General features: G+C 42.0%; 2 protein-coding genes across 4 annotated transcripts in view; one reads left to right on the top strand and one right to left on the bottom strand.

Moving 5' to 3' along the window:
- Positions 1 to 1,643: 1,643 nt before the first annotated feature.
- On the bottom strand, positions 1,644 to 11,015 carry ALYREF (Aly/REF export factor). Its single transcript, XM_044001630.1, has 6 exons — positions 10,641 to 11,015; positions 10,013 to 10,144; positions 8,454 to 8,601; positions 7,790 to 7,853; positions 7,510 to 7,687; positions 1,644 to 7,311 (listed from the first exon to the last, which is right to left on the bottom strand). The coding sequence occupies exons 1-6, from the start codon at positions 10,878 to 10,880 to the stop codon at positions 7,297 to 7,299; spliced, it is 777 nt and encodes a 258-aa protein (XP_043857565.1). The 5' UTR covers positions 10,881 to 11,015; the 3' UTR covers positions 1,644 to 7,296.
- Positions 11,016 to 11,036: 21 nt separating this feature from the next.
- ANAPC11 (anaphase promoting complex subunit 11) overlaps positions 11,037 to 20,188 on the top strand; it is a 28,012-nt gene continuing 18,860 nt past the window's right edge. The window contains exons 1-3 of one of the 3 annotated variants that reach the window (XM_044001631.1): positions 11,072 to 11,209; positions 12,870 to 12,929; positions 14,371 to 14,497. In XM_044001631.1, the coding sequence (XP_043857566.1) occupies positions 14,389 to 14,497 (109 nt within the window). In that variant the 5' untranslated portion in view covers positions 11,072 to 11,209; positions 12,870 to 12,929; positions 14,371 to 14,388. Of the gene's footprint in view, positions 11,210 to 12,836; positions 12,930 to 14,370; positions 14,498 to 20,188 lie in introns of all 3 variants that reach the window. The other 2 variants (XM_044001632.1, XM_044001633.1) reach the window with 2 other exon arrangements.

Here is a 20,188-nt window from a genome sequence, read left to right as displayed (position 1 = left end):
TAGGTATTCCTTTTCAGGTACACACTGGGCAAGACGACTTCTAAGGTTCATTCCAATTTTGTGATTCTAAGTGGCCACAAAATGGAAAGAATTTGTGGACACAGGAGAGCAGAATAAATTAGTTCATTATTTTCAACTTTGTTATTGATTCCCATGATATCTGTGCCTCCACTTAACACAGCCCTCTCTCCCTTAAACTTTTTTTTAAAACAAAGACTCACTATTCAACAAAAGATTCACAATTTGATTTTAAAAACTGCTGGGAAAACATGAAAGCAGTCTGTCAGAAATTAGGTTTATACTAACATTTCACACCATTTGCCACCATAAGCTCTGAATGAAAATATCTAAATATAAAATCTTATCATAAAAAAATTAGAGAACAGAAGGTGATATCTTTCAGAACTGAGAATAAAGAAAGAGTTTTTGACCAAACTAGGGATTAAAAAGAACTATAGGAGACAAAATGGACAATTTTGATTACATAAAATTTAAGTTTTTACAAAAATAGTTATACAGTTAGAATCAGAAGAGAAATAATTAATTGGGGGGAAAATCTTTACAGCAAATTTATCTAAAAAAGGTCCAAGATATCCAAGGTATCTAAAAATATCCTAGATAGGGAGTTACAACAGTGAAATTAGGGACAGAAATGGAGAGGGATAGGGGTCAGACCTATTTCATCAGTATAGCATATTCCCAAGTGAGGAAACTCCCTTTATAAAAGCAGATCAAGGGGGCAGCTAGGTGTCCCAGTGGATAAAGCACCAGCCCTGGATTCAGGAGGACCTAAGTTCAAATCCGGCCTCAGACACTTAACACTTCCTAGCTGTGTGACTCTGGGCAAGTCACTTAGCCTTCATTGCCCCGCCAAAAAAAAAAACTGAAACAAAACAAAAAAATAAAAGCAGGTCAATATGGACAAAGATAAATGATCAAAGAATATAAACAGGTAATTTTCAAGGCAAGAAATGCAAACTACCAATAATAATAGAAAATAATGTTCCAAGTCACTAATAAGAGAAACAAATTAAAATAGCTCTGAAGCTCCACCTCATAACTTTCAGATGGGCCAAGATGATGAAAAAAGGGTAATGACCATTTTTGGAGGTCATAAAAGGACTGGCACACCAATCCACTTTTGGTGGGGCTATGAAGTGGTCCAACTACCTTGGAAAGCAATTTAGAATCATATCCCAAAGGTCATTAAACTTTGTGTTATCCCCTGACCCACTGATACCACTACTTAAAATACACCCCAAGGTTTAAAAACAAAAAACAAGAAAGAAAAGACCCACATATTAAAAAATATTTATAGCAAAGAGTCGGGAACAACATAAGTGCCCATCAATTGGGGAATAGCTTATCAAATGATGATATATAACGGACTATCTCTGCACTGTAAAAACTGATGATAGGGATAGATTCAGATAAACTTGGGAGGACTTGTATAAACTGTTACAGAATAGGACCAGAACAATTTATACATCAACTACACCAGTGAAATGGAAAACAACTTTGAAAGATTTAAGAATTCTGATCAAGGGAAAGACCAATCATAGCTCTAGAAGACTGATGATGAAACACACTTCCCACCAGAAAGGTGATAGTCTAGAGAGAAGGGGACACATAAAAGCAGGGCAGTGTTTGAACTACCATGTTAAATTTAATTTATATTTTTAAAAAAACCAAGCCATACATCAGATATTCACAGTATCATATACAATCCTTTTTTTTGTTTTGTTTTGTTTTTGTGTAAGGAAATGTTTGTTGTCAAGTTCATATAATAAAAAAAAAATTTTAATTTTACAAGTTTTATTTTATGTGGTTTCCCCCCCTTATATTACAGCAGTGAAATTGAAGTCACAGGACCTGGGTTTGAATCTGGGCTCTGCCACTTACAAGCTTTGTAACCTTAGGGATAAACCAGATGATATCTAAGGTACAATCCAACTCTTGAGTCTCTGTCCCTGACCCTCCCCCCCTACCCTGTGAGCCTGCCTTTTCTTGTAACAAAAAACAGGTAAAACCACCTAAACACTGATCAAGTCAGAGAGCAAAATTCCACAACCATAACCAACCACCCTTCTAAGGAAAGAATCAACCTTTAAAAATTAAAGTGGAATAGATAATACTTCCAAACCTCAAATTATATTATAAAGCAGTAATCATCGAAACCATTTGGTATTGGTTAAAAAAAAAACAGATCAGTGGAATAGACCACAGTAGGGACAATCAGAATCAATCAGACTCAATCATCCAGTGTTCAATAAACCCAAGAACATAAACTACTTGGGGGATACCACCCTATTCAACAAGAAATACTGGAAAAGCTAGAAAACAGTTTGTCAGAAATGAAGTTTAGACCAACATCTTGTACTATACACCACAATCATCTTAAGATAGAAGATCTGAACATAAAAAGTTGCTATAAAAAATTAGAGAGAACAAGATCAGGTACCTTTTGCAGGTATGGATAGTGGGAAAATTCTTAACCACACAAATAACACAAAAGGCAACCACCACAAAAAATTTAAATGTTGATTACATGAAATTAAAAGGCTTCTATGAACAAAATCAATGCAACCAGCATAAGGAAAAGGGCTGATTAGATTAAATAATTTGCATATTTCTGCTAAGGGACTGAAATGCAAGATATATATTAAATTAAAACAAATAAGACAACCAAGAATCTTTCCCTAATGGGTAAGTAGTCAAATATAAACAAAAAGTTCTCAAAAGAATTGTAAACTATTAGCAAACATACAAAAGGACTCCAAATCACTAAAAATAAAAAAACACTAGCTCAAAACAACTGAGTTTTTACCTCATACTAGCAAACTGGCCAAAAAGATGACAAAAGATGGAAACAGTTGATATTTGAAGAGTTGGAGAAAGACAGGAAGGCTGTTGGTAAAGGTATGAATTGATTCATTCTGAAAAGCAATTTGGAATTGTTCAAGAAATGTACATACCCTTTGTCTCCCCTCTGTTAAGCACATATCCGGAGCAGGTCAAAAACAGAAAATTCCTATATGTATAAGATAGTAGTAGTACTTTTGTGGTAACAAAAAACTGAAGGTACGTACCACCCATTAATTGGCTAAACAAATTGTGGTTCATGAATGTAACGGAATAACATTGTGGTATAACAAATTACAAACGTGAATAATTCAGAGAAGCATGAGATTTGAGTTGAAGCAAGGTGAAAGAAGCAGAACCAGAAAAACATACACAATGACTACAATGTAAATGGAAAGGGAAAAGGAAAGAGAATATGCATTTATATAGTGCTTACTATGTGCCAGGTATTGGTGCTATTTTCTCATTTGATATGGAAATAGTAAAAAGTTAAAACTGAACACTGTAATTCTAATGACCAGAACTACACCTACCTCTCTTCGTTCTTTGCAGAGGTAGGGAACTATGGATATGGAATGTTACTTATAATTTTGTTTATTGATTTTATGGAATTCTTTTCTTCTGTCTTTGAACATCTTTGTTACAATTTTTGTTCACCAGGTAGGAAAGGTAATATACCTGGAAATGACAGTGATGTACAACCTTTTTATATTTATGTCAGTAAATATAAGATCAAAAATAAATTCAAAGGGGGCAACTAGGTGGCGCAGTGGATAAATCACCAGCCCTGGATTCAGAAGGACCTGAGTTCAAATCTGACCTCAGACACTTGACATTTACTAACTGTGTGACCCTGGACAAGTCACTTAACCCCCATTGCCCCACCAAAAAAATAAATAAATTCAAAATAAAATTTAAGTGGAAGAATTTTGTGCTATTCTATGTAGGAATGATAAATGACAATCAACATTATTGAACACTTTGTATATTGCACATAGCAAGTGACTGATAATACAAATGGTTAAAGTTGAAATGCATCATGAAACAGGTAATGGAAATGTAAGGAAGTGCCTTATACTTGTCCACTATCCTAGCTCCAGCCATCTTTTTTGATCTTCTATTTCCTGTGACAATTTCTGAAGCCAGTGGACACTGAGATTCAGTTGTTTCATTTTCTCTATTGAACAGCTGTCCTATTTGAATATTTCTTTAAATATCTTTAGGGACTAGACCCCCTCTTTGCCTCTGATCACATACTGAATAAATATATATTTAATAAATTTACAGCAATCTTTCATTTACTGATCTACCTTTTGACCCTTTCCTCTTAAGATCCCATGCTATTCACCACTGGGCCAGGAATAGTGCTCTCAGAGAGATTCATTGTGACATAATACTTCCAAGTGCTTAAATATTCTATCTCTGCTGCTCTCATTCTATTAACAATTCTGTCTAGAAACACGCAATAAGTATAGGAAAGTTTTTCTTAGTTTACTTGTTTTCTAAGGTAAGCTCTCTTGTGACTGAATATCTGAGGCAGCTCAACATTATTACTTCATCCATTTTTATAATTCTTACTTTCTGGGTAACTTCTCTGGCAAATTGCTTGGAGAACGAACACTTTACACCTTGCAAAAGTAATGAACAGAGTGAAAAGAACAGCAGACTCTCAGTCAGAGGACCTGGGATCCAGTTCCAACTGTTCCAACTCTATCCAGCACTAACTCAGCTGTGAGACTTCAGGCTGATTAGTTAATAATATTTGCTCTGGGAGCAGCTAGGTGGCACAGTGGATAAAGCACTGGCCCTGGATTCAGGAGGACCTGAGTTCAAATCCGACTTCAGACACTTGACACATACTAGCTGTGTGACCCTGGGCAAGTCACTTAACCTCCACTGCCCTGCCAAAAAAAAAAATTTGCTCTGCCTACCTCCCAGGTTGTCATAAGGAAAAGAACTCACTGGCTAGCTGTTAAATCCATAGCAGAAAAATAATCCTCATAAGAGAAATGATCCGGCATATGTACCTCCAATGAGGGGAAATCTATCATCTCCCAAGAAGTCCATTCCATTTTTTAAAAACTCCAATTTTTAGGAAGTTTTCCCTTCTATTCTGGCCTAAATTTGTCACTTCAAAAATTTCTTATTGCTTCTAGAGTTCTGCCCTCTGGAAACAATCAGAATAAAGTTAACACCTCTTTAAAGAAGAGCCTTTAAAGTACTTTAAGAAAGTTCTCCTGTTCTCCCATTCTCTTCAAGTAAAACATCTCAAGTACCTTCAGCTTATCTTTGTATGGCTTGGACTCAAGTCTTTTGATTAAATCCATTTCCCCTGTCTTTATGTCTCCTAAGCTTTTCAACATTCTTTCCAAACTGTGGCAACCTAGCACTTAACACAATATACCGAATACAATCTGACCAATGTCAGTGCAAAGGGACTAGAACCTTTTTCCTGGAAGCTATGCCTGTCTCGACATAGCCCAGGATAACAAGATTTTTTTGGCTGCCATACTATTTCTGTTGACCCATTAAGTTTACAATTCACTTAAAAAACCCTCTGATCTTTTTCAAATCAAAGTCTATATAGCTTTCTATCTTTTGCTTATGAAATCAACTATTTTTTAACCCAAGTCTTAAGACTATAATTTATCTCCATTAGATTCCTTATCACTCAGGGATCACACAAATTGCTCAATCCTGGCCATAAGCCAAGAAACAACAGGGTTAGGGTTGGTGGTAACTCAGCCTTAGTCTCCCTTTGGATTCTTAACAACCAGCTACTAGCCCACTGCGATCCAAGGTCTTGAAAGTGGAGGTTCAGGGTCTCAAAGAACTTCTGCCCTGAGTTGTTCTGGTAGAGTAAAACAGTCAAATGACTTCCACATTCTGTACCAGCTAAAAGGAAAGCTACTAAAGTGATGCCATAGACCTCATGACAATTAGATGTGGTAACCATCTTTAAAAGGGCCACCCATTTAGCCAAGTTTCCTACTTTAAGCATGACTCACGGTAGGCTTGAGTCATGCCACTGACTTTTTGGGCACTATCTATGGTCCTTTGAACCAGATGGACTTTCCACTGGCTTCCTCTATCCATAGGACACTGGTATTGGTTCTGCTGGGGAAAGGCTTCTGGAATGCATATGGAGTCCCTACAAAAGTAGCTTGACATCCTTAAATCCTTAATCCAGTTCACAAGATTGGCCAACTGGGACTTTACCAGCCCAGCTCACTTCTGAGAAATCCCAAGCGTTTTTATAAATAATTCCTGAGTAAGCAAGGAATTTTTTTCCCCCTCTTGTATATTCCAGTGAACCACAAAGCAAAGAGGTGAAAGATTCAATTGTGCATACTACTGCACAAAAAACCCCCAAAATCCACTCCCTCTGAACAGGGTTGTTAGGGAGCACCTTGTATTTACTTTAAAGATATTAGGAGAGGGAAGGGGCAGCAAATCTGAGAAATGGGCTACTAATTTACCTTTGCCACAGAAATACAGGGCACACTGGTACAGCATTGTTACCAAAGTGGGTGGTTCTGGCCTGGGATCAGAAACTATCCTGTTCAAAGCAGAATAAGCAAACATTAGCATGTCACTACCCCAGTTCTTCAGAGGCCACCCTGTCTACTGTAGACTACCAGCTTCCTGGATAACGGGGTATTATGCTCTGTGCCCAAGAAATTAGTTAACTGGCCCCTAATTCCTTGTCCCAAAGACCACTGGGAAAGCCAGGATTGTTAGATTTTTTTAAAAAGTAAATTCTAGGATTTGATTCAGAGCATGAAGAAAAACAAATGTCAAAAAAAGTTTTATAGTTCCAATAAATGTTGATGGGAAACCTCTTTCACCCCTTATATAAAAGTATATTCAACCCTATCTCATGTTGAATACATTTACAATCGTTTTTTCATAACCAATCCACCCTTTTGAACCTCACCTCTAAATCCATGAGACCCCACTGTGCACATCTGGGCCAGAAACAGGGTTCTTCAAAACAGATTCGTTTTTTGAATGGGATGGTATGGTCAGACCAAATAGCAATCCCAATGGAAGCTTTTCATCTAGTCTACTTAGCAACATACCAACTCGGACATGAAAATTCTGCGCCACGTACACAGCCCACTAGCAGTGGGATGAAGCAAACAGTTCCACTTCTACACACATTTCTATTTTATTATGGCAAAGGTGAAAACGCCACCTTCTCCACAACAGCAACCAGTAAAATTTATCCCAAAAATAACTTGGTACAAAACAGGTCTGTTTCAGAATTAAAAAAAAAAACCTTTACATGAGTTTTAAATCCTATTTCGAAACATAAAAGAAACAAATCCATCATTGATAGCAGAGCCACAGTCCTCTACTCCGCCCTCCAGTGAGAAGGGTAAAGAATGAGATTCCTGGGTCCTGTTCCATGCAGGGAATATGTTGGCTAGTTTAACTGGTATCCATCTGAAAGAAAAAAAATAAACAAGCACTGTAAGAAAGTATTTTAACACACAGCAAAAGATAACTCAGATAAGACTGAGAATGCCTCACTTCCAACACTCTGATTTGCTCTGTCCCTTAGAGACAGCGGATGCTGGAAAGAGGCTATTCCTAACAGTTCTGGAGCTACTCCCCACCCCACACTTCTACCCCTGTACTTACCCTGGCATTATAAGCATCCAATTGTGCATCTAGTTCTTCTGCGGAAAGCTGTTGTTTCGAATTTCTTCCAGTCCCTCTGCCTCGTCCTCGATTGCCTCCACGATTGCCTCTCCGGGTGCCACCTCCACCACCAAAACCTCCAGAACCACGGTTTCTAGTCATTCCACCTCTATTTACACTAAATGAAAAATTAAAAGGAACAGTGTTCACTCTCACATGTCCAAAGTCTCCCCAAAAGATTATTTAGCCCTGACTCAATTCCACAAAGCCAAGAACTAACCTCTGTGCAGGTCTTCGTTGTGTATCAATCTGTGATGTAACAAGCTGAATATTCATAGGGCGACCTACAGGAGAGGAAGAGAAAAGAAACATCAATTCCTTTCCTATAGAACAATCAATCACATAGTGCTAGCAATGTTCTAGGCTCCATGCAAATAATACTGGATGGGTACACCTTGCTGTCTCATTCTAAATACAAACATGGGGAAAGACTGGAAAACATTTGAGAAAGACAAATGGCAAGAGAGAAACCACCAATCTCCTCTTTGACAAAGTTAAAACTGGGCAAATATTCAGTAACTTTTTCTTGGTGGATGGATATGGGTAGAAGAGGGAAATATGCCTGGCTGACCTAGTGGGAAAAAGATCCAGTACCTTTTTCTTTATCATTATAGCCCCGCTCTTTGAGGTGTACTATGGTGGATCTGGGAAGGCCTCACAGAAGTGAATCTTCAGGAAGGATCTGAAGGAGGGGGTCACAAGAGGTTGGTCCAGATGTATGGGGCAGCACGAAAGGTGGCAGAACGGAAGAGAGAGACAAAGCGGGCAAATGCAAAGTGTGCTCGGCCAGAGTGGGCAAATCATATTCCTACATGGGCAGATGACAGCCCCACACTCCACAAAATGAAGCACCCAGCCCTTCAATGATAGAAGGCTCAACTTACCATCCAAAGGGACACCATTATACTGTTTCATGGCCTTCAGAGCATCTGCTTTTCTCTCAAAGTGAACATCTGCTGTTCCTAAGCTCCGGCCAGACCGATCATAATGTACAGCTGCCTTTTTCAGAGTTCCAAATTCAGCAAACAGTTCCTGAAAATAGGAAAGGCAAAAAGATTAACATGGCTCTCTCCTATCCTATAGTGTCCAAGGAAGAGGATCCCTGAAACATCTGCTTTAGGAATTATGTTCCTGGGAGGGAACACACATCTAGGGGTTAGAGGGGGGGGGGAGTGGAACAGCAACTTTCAAAAGCAGCTGGGCCTGTCCTGGGTCATGCCAGCTTTGGGGCATGCCATCTGTATGATGCTATGGGCCAAAGAGTGCTTTGCCCAGTGGTGGGGGCATAATGTTCAGCAGCTGTCTTTTCACAGATAAGAAAAACCACTCTTAACAAAAGAGTGTTCTAAGAAATGAGAAAATCTCCAGGTCACAGAGCAAGGGAAACTTTTTCCGGCCACTAGAACACACTTAAGGGCCCAGTGATTCAGTAGACCTGATCCCAGACCCACCCCCAGAAGGCAGATTCTGGCTCACCTGCGTTTCCCTCTCCTCCTACTCAAGCCTGCCGCAAAGTCTGACGTCAAGCGCTGCCATGGAAACTGCCCTGACCTCACGGCAGGCTGGGAGTTGGAGAGGGAACCCAGAGTGTGGGGATACTCCGGCCGCAGGCACACAGCGGGAAGTGGAGTTCACCAAAAGCGGTTTCCAGTGGATGCCAGAAACCACCTTAAAAAAAGTGTTGACACACCATGAGTGCTTGTCTGCCTTGCTTTGTCCTCCCACAGCAAAGCCATATGGCTGGGCTCTAGGAAGTATGACCCAGGAAAGTCTAGCATCCAGTCCCAGCCACTTCCAATCTCCAAAGTTTTACTCCCAGAAAGGAGTTTCTTAAGAAGAGGGTTGAGTTTTTTTTTAAAGTGCTGTTTTTTGGCTTAATCCAAAAAACAGCTGCTTTGCAGAAGGACATATCGGTAACAGAAGAATTAACATCAATTAACATTGCTCATATTTTGATTAGGAGCCAATCAGGGCTACAAGGCGGCAACAAACGAAAATAACACTGCCTCATTGCTCTTTTTTAGCCTGAGAGAAGTTACACTTCCTCTCTCAACAAACCCAGATTTTTCCGTGCAAAAATAAATTACCTAAAAAACGAGGCTGAGCCTACTTTTCCCCGCCTCCTGGAACATTGTTAACTCTGGCCTATCTTGGAAGCAAAAGACCCAGCCTAAACAAGGTCCCTACAGCCCTGCACTGGTCAACCCCATCCTCCTCACTGCACCCTGAACCCTAAGCCATTGCAAAAACACCAACTTATGGGCACAGCCTTTGCTACAGAAAGATGAAGACAAGTCCCTCCCAGGGTGTGCTGGGGGGAGAGGAGGGGGAGAAGCCATCTCCTCCGAGGCAGGGAGGGGGTGGAACTCCAAACAGCACAATGCAGACTATGCACTTGGCTCCTGACAAGGGTCGTTTCGGCGGCCGCCTCCAAACACCTTACCTGAATATCCGCGTCTGAGACCCCAAAATCCAGATTGGAGACCAGCAATTTCCCACCGGTCTCGACGCCGGCCCCGCCTCCAAAGCCGCTGTCGAACAGGTCGTGTTGCCACTTATCTGGAAGCTGTTTTGGCTGAAACAAACACAAAGGTTGGTGAGTCGTCCCCCCCCACCCCGGCCGGGGCCTGGCGGGTTCTTCATTTCCTGAGCCCCCGTCCCGCCCCCCGCCCCCCCCCACCCCAATCTGTGGACCCGGGCAGGAGGGGGAGGCGGTCGCCTTCCCGCCCCCGCCTTCCCGCCGCCCAAGGCAGGCCCCAGTTCCCGCCCGCAGGGTCGCCATGAGGCTCCGGGCCTAGGACCTCGGTCGCCCACGAGAAACAAAAGGCCTCGGGGGGGGGTGGGTGGAGTGAAGGAGCCGGCGATCCCGCGGTCGTGGGTCAGCTCCCCGTGCCCTCCCACCCCCCCCCCGCACGCCCCCACACACGATCCCATCGTCTCTCCTCTCCGCCTCGGCCTCACAGGGCTCAGCCCCCTTGGGCCTCGGAGCTCCCCACCCGGCCCGCTTCGGTCCGGTCCCGTCCGGTTGGGCCCGGCCCGGCCTCCCACTCTCCCCAGGCTCGCTCACTCACTCGGCTGTAGGGCGCGGGTCGGTTCCTGCCGCCGCCCCCGGCGCCTCCACGGGCCATGGCCGGCCTGTTCCGGATGGGCCCCCCGCCTCGGCTCACGCGGGCTGCCGCCTGTGCGCCCCCACCGCCGCGGCCGCCCTGGGCCCCGGCCCGGCCACGGCCCCGGCCCCCGCCGCGGCCGCCCCGCTGACTCCGGTTGAGTTTTATGATGTCGTCCAGGGACATGTCCATCTTGTCGGCCATGGCGGGCGCGGAATCGGGGCCTCGGCACGAACCCCGCGCGTCAGCACGTCGGCGCGTCACTTCCTTCCCAGCCGAAGGTTCAGGGCGCTTCCGGGAAGCCTGGGCCTGCCTCCCGGCTGTCGGGCGGGGGGTCTGGTGGGCGCTGCCGGGCGGAGGCTGGGCGGAGGCTGGGCGGGGGTTGGCTCGCTGGCTGGCTGGCTGCGCTCGGGGTCGAAGCTTTGCCTTCTCTCTCTTCAGACTGGAGACTGCTGTTCCTGCTGCTCCTCTTGTACCCGTCACGAGGGTGCCAACGGAAGGGCGCGAGCTCCGGGAGATCGGCACGAACTCAGGTGTCAACTCGAGCCGGAGGCGCTAACTCGGGCGGGGGCCTGGAGCCCGCGGGGAGGAGGGGCGAGCCCGGGGGCAACCGGGATGGGGGGAGGACAAGGGGCGAGGACTAGGGGCGAGGACGGGCGAGAGTCCTGTTGAGGGGCGCGAGCTGTAGTGGAGAGAATTTGGTCAGGGGGCGCAGACGGGAGGGGATCAAACTCAGGTGCGAATTCCGAGGAGGAGACTAGGACTCTGGGTGGGAACTTGGAGACGCGAGAACTAGGACTCTAGTTGGAACCAGGGAGGAGGTGGGAACTCCGAGGGGGAGGAGGAGCGGAAGGGAGGGGTTGGACTCGAGTGGAAACTCCGAGGGGGAGGAGCTGGGACTCTGGTGGGAACTCCGAGGGGGAGGGGGAGCAGATAGGAGAGGCTCGGACTCTTGAGAATTCCGAGTAGGGGGCTTGGACCGGCTCAAGGCGGGCGGGGAGGGGGGGAGCACGATGGTTGACGCTTGCCTTGCGTATGTATGAAGCCTAAATCCGATGGGAATTCGGCGGGGGACGGGGGTCGGAGACTAGTGAGCCCGTGAAAATATGGGGTGATTTTAGGCTTGAGGGAGCAAACATGCGTCACTCCAGAAAGGGAAAGGAGACCGATTTGGGCATAAAGTGTGTCCCTGCTCCCCTGCCCAGGCTTCTTCCTGGCAGCAGACCCAGGAGAGGCCTCCTGCTCTCAGGGAAGATATCTTAAGGATTTCATGCTGTTTTTTTTTCATGTATTGAGTTCCTTTCAGTGAAGCTTTTATTTTATTTCATTTTATTTTGGGCGGGGCAATAGGGGTTAAGTGACTTGCCCTGGGTCACACAGGTAGTAAGTGTCAAGTGTTTGAACTCAAATCCTCCTGAACCCAGAGTTGGTGCTTTATCTACTGCGCCACCTAGCTGCCCTTACCGTGAAGCTTGTATTAAGCGTTTTTTGGATGCTAGATTCTGGGAATGCTCCCCCCCCCCCAAAAAAAAGAAACCATTCTTGCCATCAAGGAGCTTTTCTTCTTTTGGGATGATGGTAGTGTACCCATGCTAAGAAATGACTGCTCAAATCTCACTTTTATTAGTAGTAGTTAACAGTTTTATATAGGCTTTTTATAAGTTTGCAAGAAACCTAGCAAGCTTTTGAAGCAAGTAGTCTAAATGTTACTGTCCCGCTCCCCCCCAACATTTTTAAGATAAAGAAATTGATGGGGCAGCTAGGTGGCGCAGTGGATAAAGCACTGGCCCTGGAGTCAGGAGGACCTGAGTTCAAATCCGACCTTAGACACTAGCTCTGTGACCCTGGGCAAGTCACTTAACCCCCATTGCCTCACCAACAAAAAATAAAAAAAGAAAAAGAAATAAAAGAAGTTAAGGCTCAGAGAGGTGAAGATACTTGATAAGGGTCATATACTTTGCAAAACTTGAATGGAAATTGGGATCATCTGGCTTTGGGCCCACTTTTCTTTTCTATTATGCCAGGAAGTGGTGGAATCTAGAATATTCAAGGAATGGATTTGGGGGACATCAGGTTTTTAGGGGAGAATTAAACTTTGAAGAATTGCTTTATTTTTATTTACTAAAATATGCTTTATTATTTTGTCATTGATTCTTTTAGTGTACAAAATTTTCCTCAAACTTTATCCCACAGGAAGGAAGAAAAGGAGTGAATATAGAAAAAAAATAGAGAGAGAGTACAGACTTTTAGAAGGTGAGCGATCTTTTGCTCCAAAACTTTTTGATTTTGATGCCTTGTGATGATCTACTTTACTGTTTATGTCTCTATATGTAGACATACATGTGTGTCTGTACCTCTAGTTTATACATGTAGACATATATATATATATATATATATATATATATATATATACATATAACCCGTAAAGAAAAACTTCCCAGGACTGCTGTATAGTATTTTTTTAAGTAAAAGTTAAAATCATTTGGTAACTTATGTGCTTTTCAAAGAAGCCCTTAGGAAAAGCTTAGTGGATTGATTATAAAACCAAACCCCTATCAAATAGATAGGGAGCACTCTCTTCCTTACCTGTCATGTTTGGTTTTTTCAAAGCTTCTTGTTAGAAATATCAGGCATGTTTCTTTAGCAAAAAAGACCCAGGAGATAAATCTTCTCCGGGGCAGGCCTTTGGTTTCGTTGGGTTTTTTTGTTTTTGTTTTTGTTTTTTTAAACTTCAAGTGGATAAAGGTATAGTCACATCCCTTGACATTCTTGAGGATTAGAGTTGCTGGACTCCTGAGAATGAAAAACCAGAAATAACTCTAGGCCCCTCCCCAAACTTTAATTTTTAATAATTTAAATTATATTTATTTAACATACAAAACAAAATATACTGTACCTATAAAAAAAGTTGCAGTTTCTACATGAGAGAGATTAAGAAATTATGTGACTGGGGCAGCTAGGTGGTGAAGTAGATAAAGCACCGGCCCTGGATTCAGGAGGACCTCAGTTCAAATCCAGCCTCAGACACTTGACAATTACTAGCTGTGTGACCCTGGGCAAGTCACTTAACCCTCATTGCCCGGCCAAAAAAGACCAAAAGAAATTTGTGACTGAATCTGGACGGTAGAGAAACAAAGAGGAGGGAGGTAGTCATAGAATGTATAGCTCAGGGAAACTTTTAACAAAATTTAACTTTATAATAGATTTATGTATATATACTTATGGTAGTAAATGATAAAATTAGATTAACAATACTATACAGTATTTATGAATGTATGACTTTACTAATTTTTTTGTTTTCTTTACATACACCAGTCATCTGCAGTTTTCCACAATACTCGGCAAATCTCCAAAAATTCCCATTTAATTATTGATGGCCAACCTTCAAATGACCAAAGCCTAGAATGTGAAACCCTCAAATATCTAGGGATGACTATTTCTAGCAAGCCCTAAAACTATTTATTTGCAAAAAGATCATTCCCTTCCTGGTTATATGCCTTTAAAGATACCCTGTTGTTCCCTTAGATTTATGTTGATTAGGAATCTCTGAGATGAGGAACAAAAACAAAGACATAATCAGGGCACTTAGTTACCCAGGTCCTTCACCATGGAATGGATTGTCACCCTCAACTTCTACCACAGTTGGTGTCCTCTCCAAACTATTCAACAAGATACTCCCCTTTCTCCTTCTTAGGATACAAACTCATTTACCATGAAGGTGAAGATTAAGTGTTGGAATGGTGTAGCCTCCTGGCTTTGGGTTGCCAATGATGAAAATTGTGGTATTTGTCGAATGGCTTTTAATGGCTGCTGCCCAGACTGTAAGTACATCTGTCTACTTCATTTTATTTGTTTTTTTCCTACAATAGTATTTACTAATGGGTCCCAATCAAGATGAACTCATTTCTCATTGCATAGGTGACGGAAATTCTTTACAGTAAACCAAGGCCAAAAAGACCCAAAAACATTATAGGTGGTGCAGTGGATAAAGCACCAGCCCTGGATTCAGGAGGACCTGAGTTCAAATGGGGCCTCAGACACTTGATACTTACTAGCTGTGTGACCCTGAGCAAGTCACAACCCTCACTGCCCTGAAAAAAAAACAAAAAACAAAACAAAAACAGTAAACCAAGGCAATGATGATTTTCAGGCTTTTGAGTGAAAAGGTAGGCTAAGTTGGATGTGTGTATTTTGCTTAAAGAACACAAGAAATTGACTCTAGATATAAAAATGAAATAATCAATTGGTTCTGTAGTCAAAAGAGTTCTTTGAACCAGGCATCTTATTTGTTTGTTTTGGTTTTGTTTTGCAGGGCAATGACTTGCCCAGGGTCACACAGCTAGTAAGTGTCAAGTGTCTGAGGTTGGATTTGAACTCAGTTCTTCCTGAATCCAGGGTTGGTGCTTTATCCACTGCACCTCCTAGCTGCCCCCCTGTTTGTTTGTTTGTTTGTTTTTTAATGAACATTTTTTATTTATAGTTTTGGGTTCCAATTTTTATCTTCCCTCCCTCCTCTCCCCCCTCCCTAAGGTGGCAAGCAATCAGATATAAATTATACATGTATGATTATGCAAAGTATTACCATATTTGTCATTTTGTACAAGAAAAAAATGAAAGAAAGTGAAAAAGAGCATTCTTCAATCTGTGTTCAATCAGTATCTGTCTTTCTTTAGAGGTGGATAGTATGCTTCATCATTAGTCCTTTGGGATTTCTTAGATCATTGTATTGCTGAGAATAGTTAAGTTATTCACAGTTCTTCATCAAACAATATTGCTGTCTCTGTGTACAGCATTCTCTTGGTTCTGCTCACTTTACTATACATCAGTTCATACAAGTCTTTCCAGGCCTTTCTGAAATCATCCTGCCTGTCATTTCTTACAGCACAATAATATTCCATCACCATCATATACCACAGCTTGTTTAGCCATTCCTCAATTGATGAGCATTCTTTTGCTTTCCAATTCTTAGCCACCACAAAAAGAGCTGCTATAAATATTTTTGTACAAATAGGTCTTTTTCTCTTTTGGGGGATATCTTTGGGATATAAACCTAGCAGTGGTATTGCTGGATCAGAGGGTATGCACAGTTGTATAGCCCTTTGGGCATAGTTCCAAATTGCTCTCAGAATGTGAACCAGGCATTTTAACCATAATCTAGGGTGTGTATGGAATCATTAGACTAAGATCTAGAAATGAGGGGCCCTCAGTTCTTTCCTTTATTTTACAGGTAAGGAAACTGAAGCCCAGGCAAGTGACTTGGCTAAAGGCATAGCAGCAGTCAGCATGGGGGGCAAGGGGACAATTCTACCTCAGTTTTTTTGACTGTAGAGCCAGTACACTTCCGTTTTTGTTTTTGTTTTTTGCTGGGCAATGGGGGTTAAGTGACTTGCCCAGGGTCACACAGCTGGTGTCAAGTGTCTGAGGTGGGATTTGAACTCAGGTCCTCCTGAATCCAGAGCTGGTGCTTTATCCACTGCGCCACCTAGCTGCCACACACAGCTAGTATGTGTCAAGTGTCTGAGGTGGGATTTGAACTCAGGTACTCCTGAATCCAGAGTTGGTGCTTTATCCACTGCGCCACCTAGCTGCCCCACCAGTGCACTTTCTATTGGGCCATGCCTCTCTGTTTTAGGTTTGTATAGTACTTCACTGTTTACAAAGTTCCCACCATCACAAAAACTGAATGCACTGTGTAGTATGAATATTGTTATTATTGAATTTTGGAGGAGCAGATCTGTAGTTTCATTAGTACAGCAAACTACAAATGAGAAAACTTCTAACAATGCAAAAACCTTTTGCCTCCTTTGCAATATATAGTCTTAGAGAGTCACTTGGGGTACTTAGAGATTTAGTGTCTTGTCTAAGGTTGAACAGTCAATATGTATCAGAAATGGGATTTTAACTAGATCTTACTGACCTTAGGACCAGCTCTCTATCCTTTATACCATGATGCCTCACGTTATAGGTTGTAGAATACTGGTCAGAAATGGGGTCATAGAGAGGTGAATGGACTAGCTTATGGTATGTGTGTAGGATGAGGGGAATGCTCTTTAAAAAGATACTCTGCGGACTGGGTGGTGGTTTCTTATCTGTGCTTATTTGAATAATTCATGATTCTGTGATTGTGTGATTCTGTTACTGAGATCGGGAGTAGTCTGGCTCATTCCAATTAGGAGAATAACCTCAGGGGAACTGTCCTCATATACCCTATCTTCTTTCCGATCCCCACTCCTTTCTCTAATTTTCCTACTCTTTTCCCTAAATTAGTACCTTCCTTGACCTAATATTAAGCCTCTCACAGAACCCACATATTCTCCCTTATGGAACCTGATGGTAGGACCATAGATTTAGAGATGGAAGAAACCTTAGATGTTGTTGAGTCCAATTCCTTCCTTTTACTTTATTTTTTTAAATTTAATTTTTTAAAATGGTTTTTTGACAAGGACTCCACTATTTATTGGAAGGGATTGGATCATGGCAACCAGAAGCATTGCTTCTCTCCCTTTCAGTCTCTTTTGAATTCCATCTGCCAATGGTGACATTGGGACATTTTCCACAACCATGTTTCTGTCATTTCCCTGGAGTAAAGAAGCAAATTCTTTTCAATCATTTTGCTAAAGGGAAAATTGGCTCATGCTGAAAATGGTCTCAAAGTCTCCTGCAAAGAGGTGACAGTGCTTTAATTACTTCATTTTGTACATGAGGAAGAAAGACCCAAAGAAGGTAAATGACTTTCTTAGGGTCACATAGTGTCTGAATTGGATTTTAAACATATAGTCCCCCTTCCCACTCACAATACTGGAAATGGTTGGGAATAATAACGGGTTTCTTCTACTCTTATTGCTACCACTTGACCATGTGTGATTCTGGAATTGGATTGGGATTAAGAGAAGTCATTTCATGTAAGGAGGACTGTAGAACTCAGAGACTTCAGAGGCATTATTAAAAAGTTGATTATTTCTATGACTAGACTAGCAGACAGTAGTAACACAGCTTTGTTAATCTCTTAATGTTTTAGATGTGATCAAGGAGTTTTAGAAATTATTATTTTTTTTTTAAGTGAGGCAATTGGGGTTAAGTGACTTGCCCAGGGTCACACAGCTAGTAAGTAAGTGTTAAATGTCTGAGGCCAGATTTTAACTCAGGTACTCCTGACTCCAGGGCCGATGCTCTATCCACTGCGCCGCCTAGCTGCCCCCGAGTTTTAGAAATTATTAATCTTCATGCTTTGTGTAATCAATCTGAAATGATGCTAAATGCACTAAAAATTATTTGTTTGTTTATTTATGTTTGAAAATAATTATCACACAAAATGATGAGGTGTACAAACAAAAATACTAGAAATTTCAGCATGATCTTTGACTCTTTCTTACCTACCATATCCAATTAGATATCAAATTCTGGCAATTCTACCTCCCAGATATCTCTTACATCCATCTCCTCCTCACTGTTCACACTGTAACCACCCTGGTTCAGGGCATCTTTACCTCTCATCTGGAGTAATGTAACCTTTTCCTGATGGGCTTCTTAACCTCCAGGCTGTCCTCCACACTAATGCCAAAATAATCTTCCTTAATTCATAATCTGATTTTTTTTTTTTTTTGGTGAGGCAATTGGAGTTAAGTGACTTGCCCAGGGTCACACAGCTAGTAACCGTTAAGTGTCTGAGGCTGGATTTAAACTTAGGTCCTCCTGAATCCAGGACTGGTGCTTTATCCACTGCGCCACGTAGCTGCCCGCATAATCTGATTTAAAAAGAAAGAAAGAAAGAAAGAAAGAAAAGAAAACAAAAACAGAATCAAGGCCTTCCACAGTGTGACTCCAGACTATCTTTCCAGCCTTATTCCCCTTCACGTGCTTTTCTGTTTTAGCCAAACTGGACTGCTAGGTGATCTTGCTCTCTTACTGCCCTCTCCTACTATTATTGTTCATTAGCAAGGACTACCCTCCATATGTATTGTATGCTACTTCCACATCTTTTACTGTTAAAAAAAAATCTTTCTCGCTGGGAAACAATTTTTGTGGCCAGTACTTCTGATAAAGGCCTCATCTCTAAAATATATAGGGAACTAAATCAAATCTATAAGAATCCAAGTCATTCCCCAATTGAGAAATGGTCAAAGGATATGAACAGGCAGTTTTCTGATGAAGAAACCAAAGCTATCTATTCCCATATGAAAAAATGCTCTAAATCTCTTAATAATTAGAGAGATACAAATTAAAACAACTCTGAGGTACCACCTGACACCTATCAGATTGGCTAAAATGACAAAAATGGAAAATAATCAATGTTGGAGAAGCTGTGGGAAAATTGGAACACTAATGCATTGTTGTGTGAGATTTAAAATTGGATATTAGATCATAAATCTCCCCTACTTAACCCTTCCCTTAATTCATCTCCCAGACTAGTAAATGGAAGAAGCTTCTGGTTTTCTAGATAGAGCCTTTATTGTATATAAGGTGTTGTTGATTAGAAGGATAGGAAAATAGAAATACAGTACAAATCGTCTTAAATCTAGGCTTAGTCTATATTCCTTATAAAAACTCACCAAACCGATTTAGGCCACCTTTGGAGTGAGTCAGACCGTCAGTCCCGCGCCGCCAGGAGTCCCGCCAAGCCGGCAAAAAAGGCTACTCCCCTTCTCTCCACCCCGGAAGTCAAAAAAAACCCCGGCAGGCAGTCTGACATGCGCAGCAGGCGGACTGTACCCGGCAGGCAGTCTGACATGCGCAGCAGGCGGACTGTACCCGGCAGGCAGTCTGACATGCGCAGCAGGCGGACTGTTCATCTCCTCCCCAAAAGGGTGGTCCTTGAAAAACTGGCGTCTTTCAGTTATCCTAACCGACTGTTAAAAACTTTCATATTTTACCACATTTCCCCCCTTTGCTTCCTCAAGAAATGGAATGTTTCCTTGATGGAACAGTAAAAAGAATATAATAACTTCTGCTGACTAATAATATGCGAACAACAATACAGAAAAGGAAGAGAGGAAAGTTTTGTCCAGAGGGGCGATTTTTTTTCTTTCCTCATGAACCAACGCTTTGACATTAGTCTTGCAAAGGGAGAGCCTCTGCAGAGAGTACATGTTACAGATAGTATATAACAGAAAGGAGATAGTAAAAGCTAATAAAGCAAAACAGTTCATATAAAGTCTCTGAGTTCTCTTGTCTTCTTGAAGTGGTAAGATGTCATCAGGAGGAAACTGGATTCTGGTCTGGAAAACTGGATTCTGGACTCTGGACTCTGGTCTGGAAAGCTGGATTTCTTCTTTAACTGTTTGAATTGCTGTATTTTTTTTTTTTTTACTAAACCTTAGCATAGCATTTTGCAATCAGTAACACTTTTTACCACCATGTGTCTGGATCAAAGTCAAATTTAGTATGTGTTCATGACACCTGAAAATGTTATGGAAAGGTTATCATACCATATCTCATGGTTCCGAGACAGCCAGTGATTGTGCTAGGCCACAGGTGAATTCAACTGAGTGAGATAAAAAGATAAGTAAGTTCAG

Source organism: Dromiciops gliroides, chromosome 4, assembly GCF_019393635.1.
Source record: "Dromiciops gliroides isolate mDroGli1 chromosome 4, mDroGli1.pri, whole genome shotgun sequence".
Lineage (NCBI taxonomy): Eukaryota > Metazoa > Chordata > Mammalia > Microbiotheria > Microbiotheriidae > Dromiciops > Dromiciops gliroides.
The sequence above is the reverse complement of the archived record's forward strand: the minus strand, read 5'-3'. Positions and strand labels throughout refer to the sequence as shown.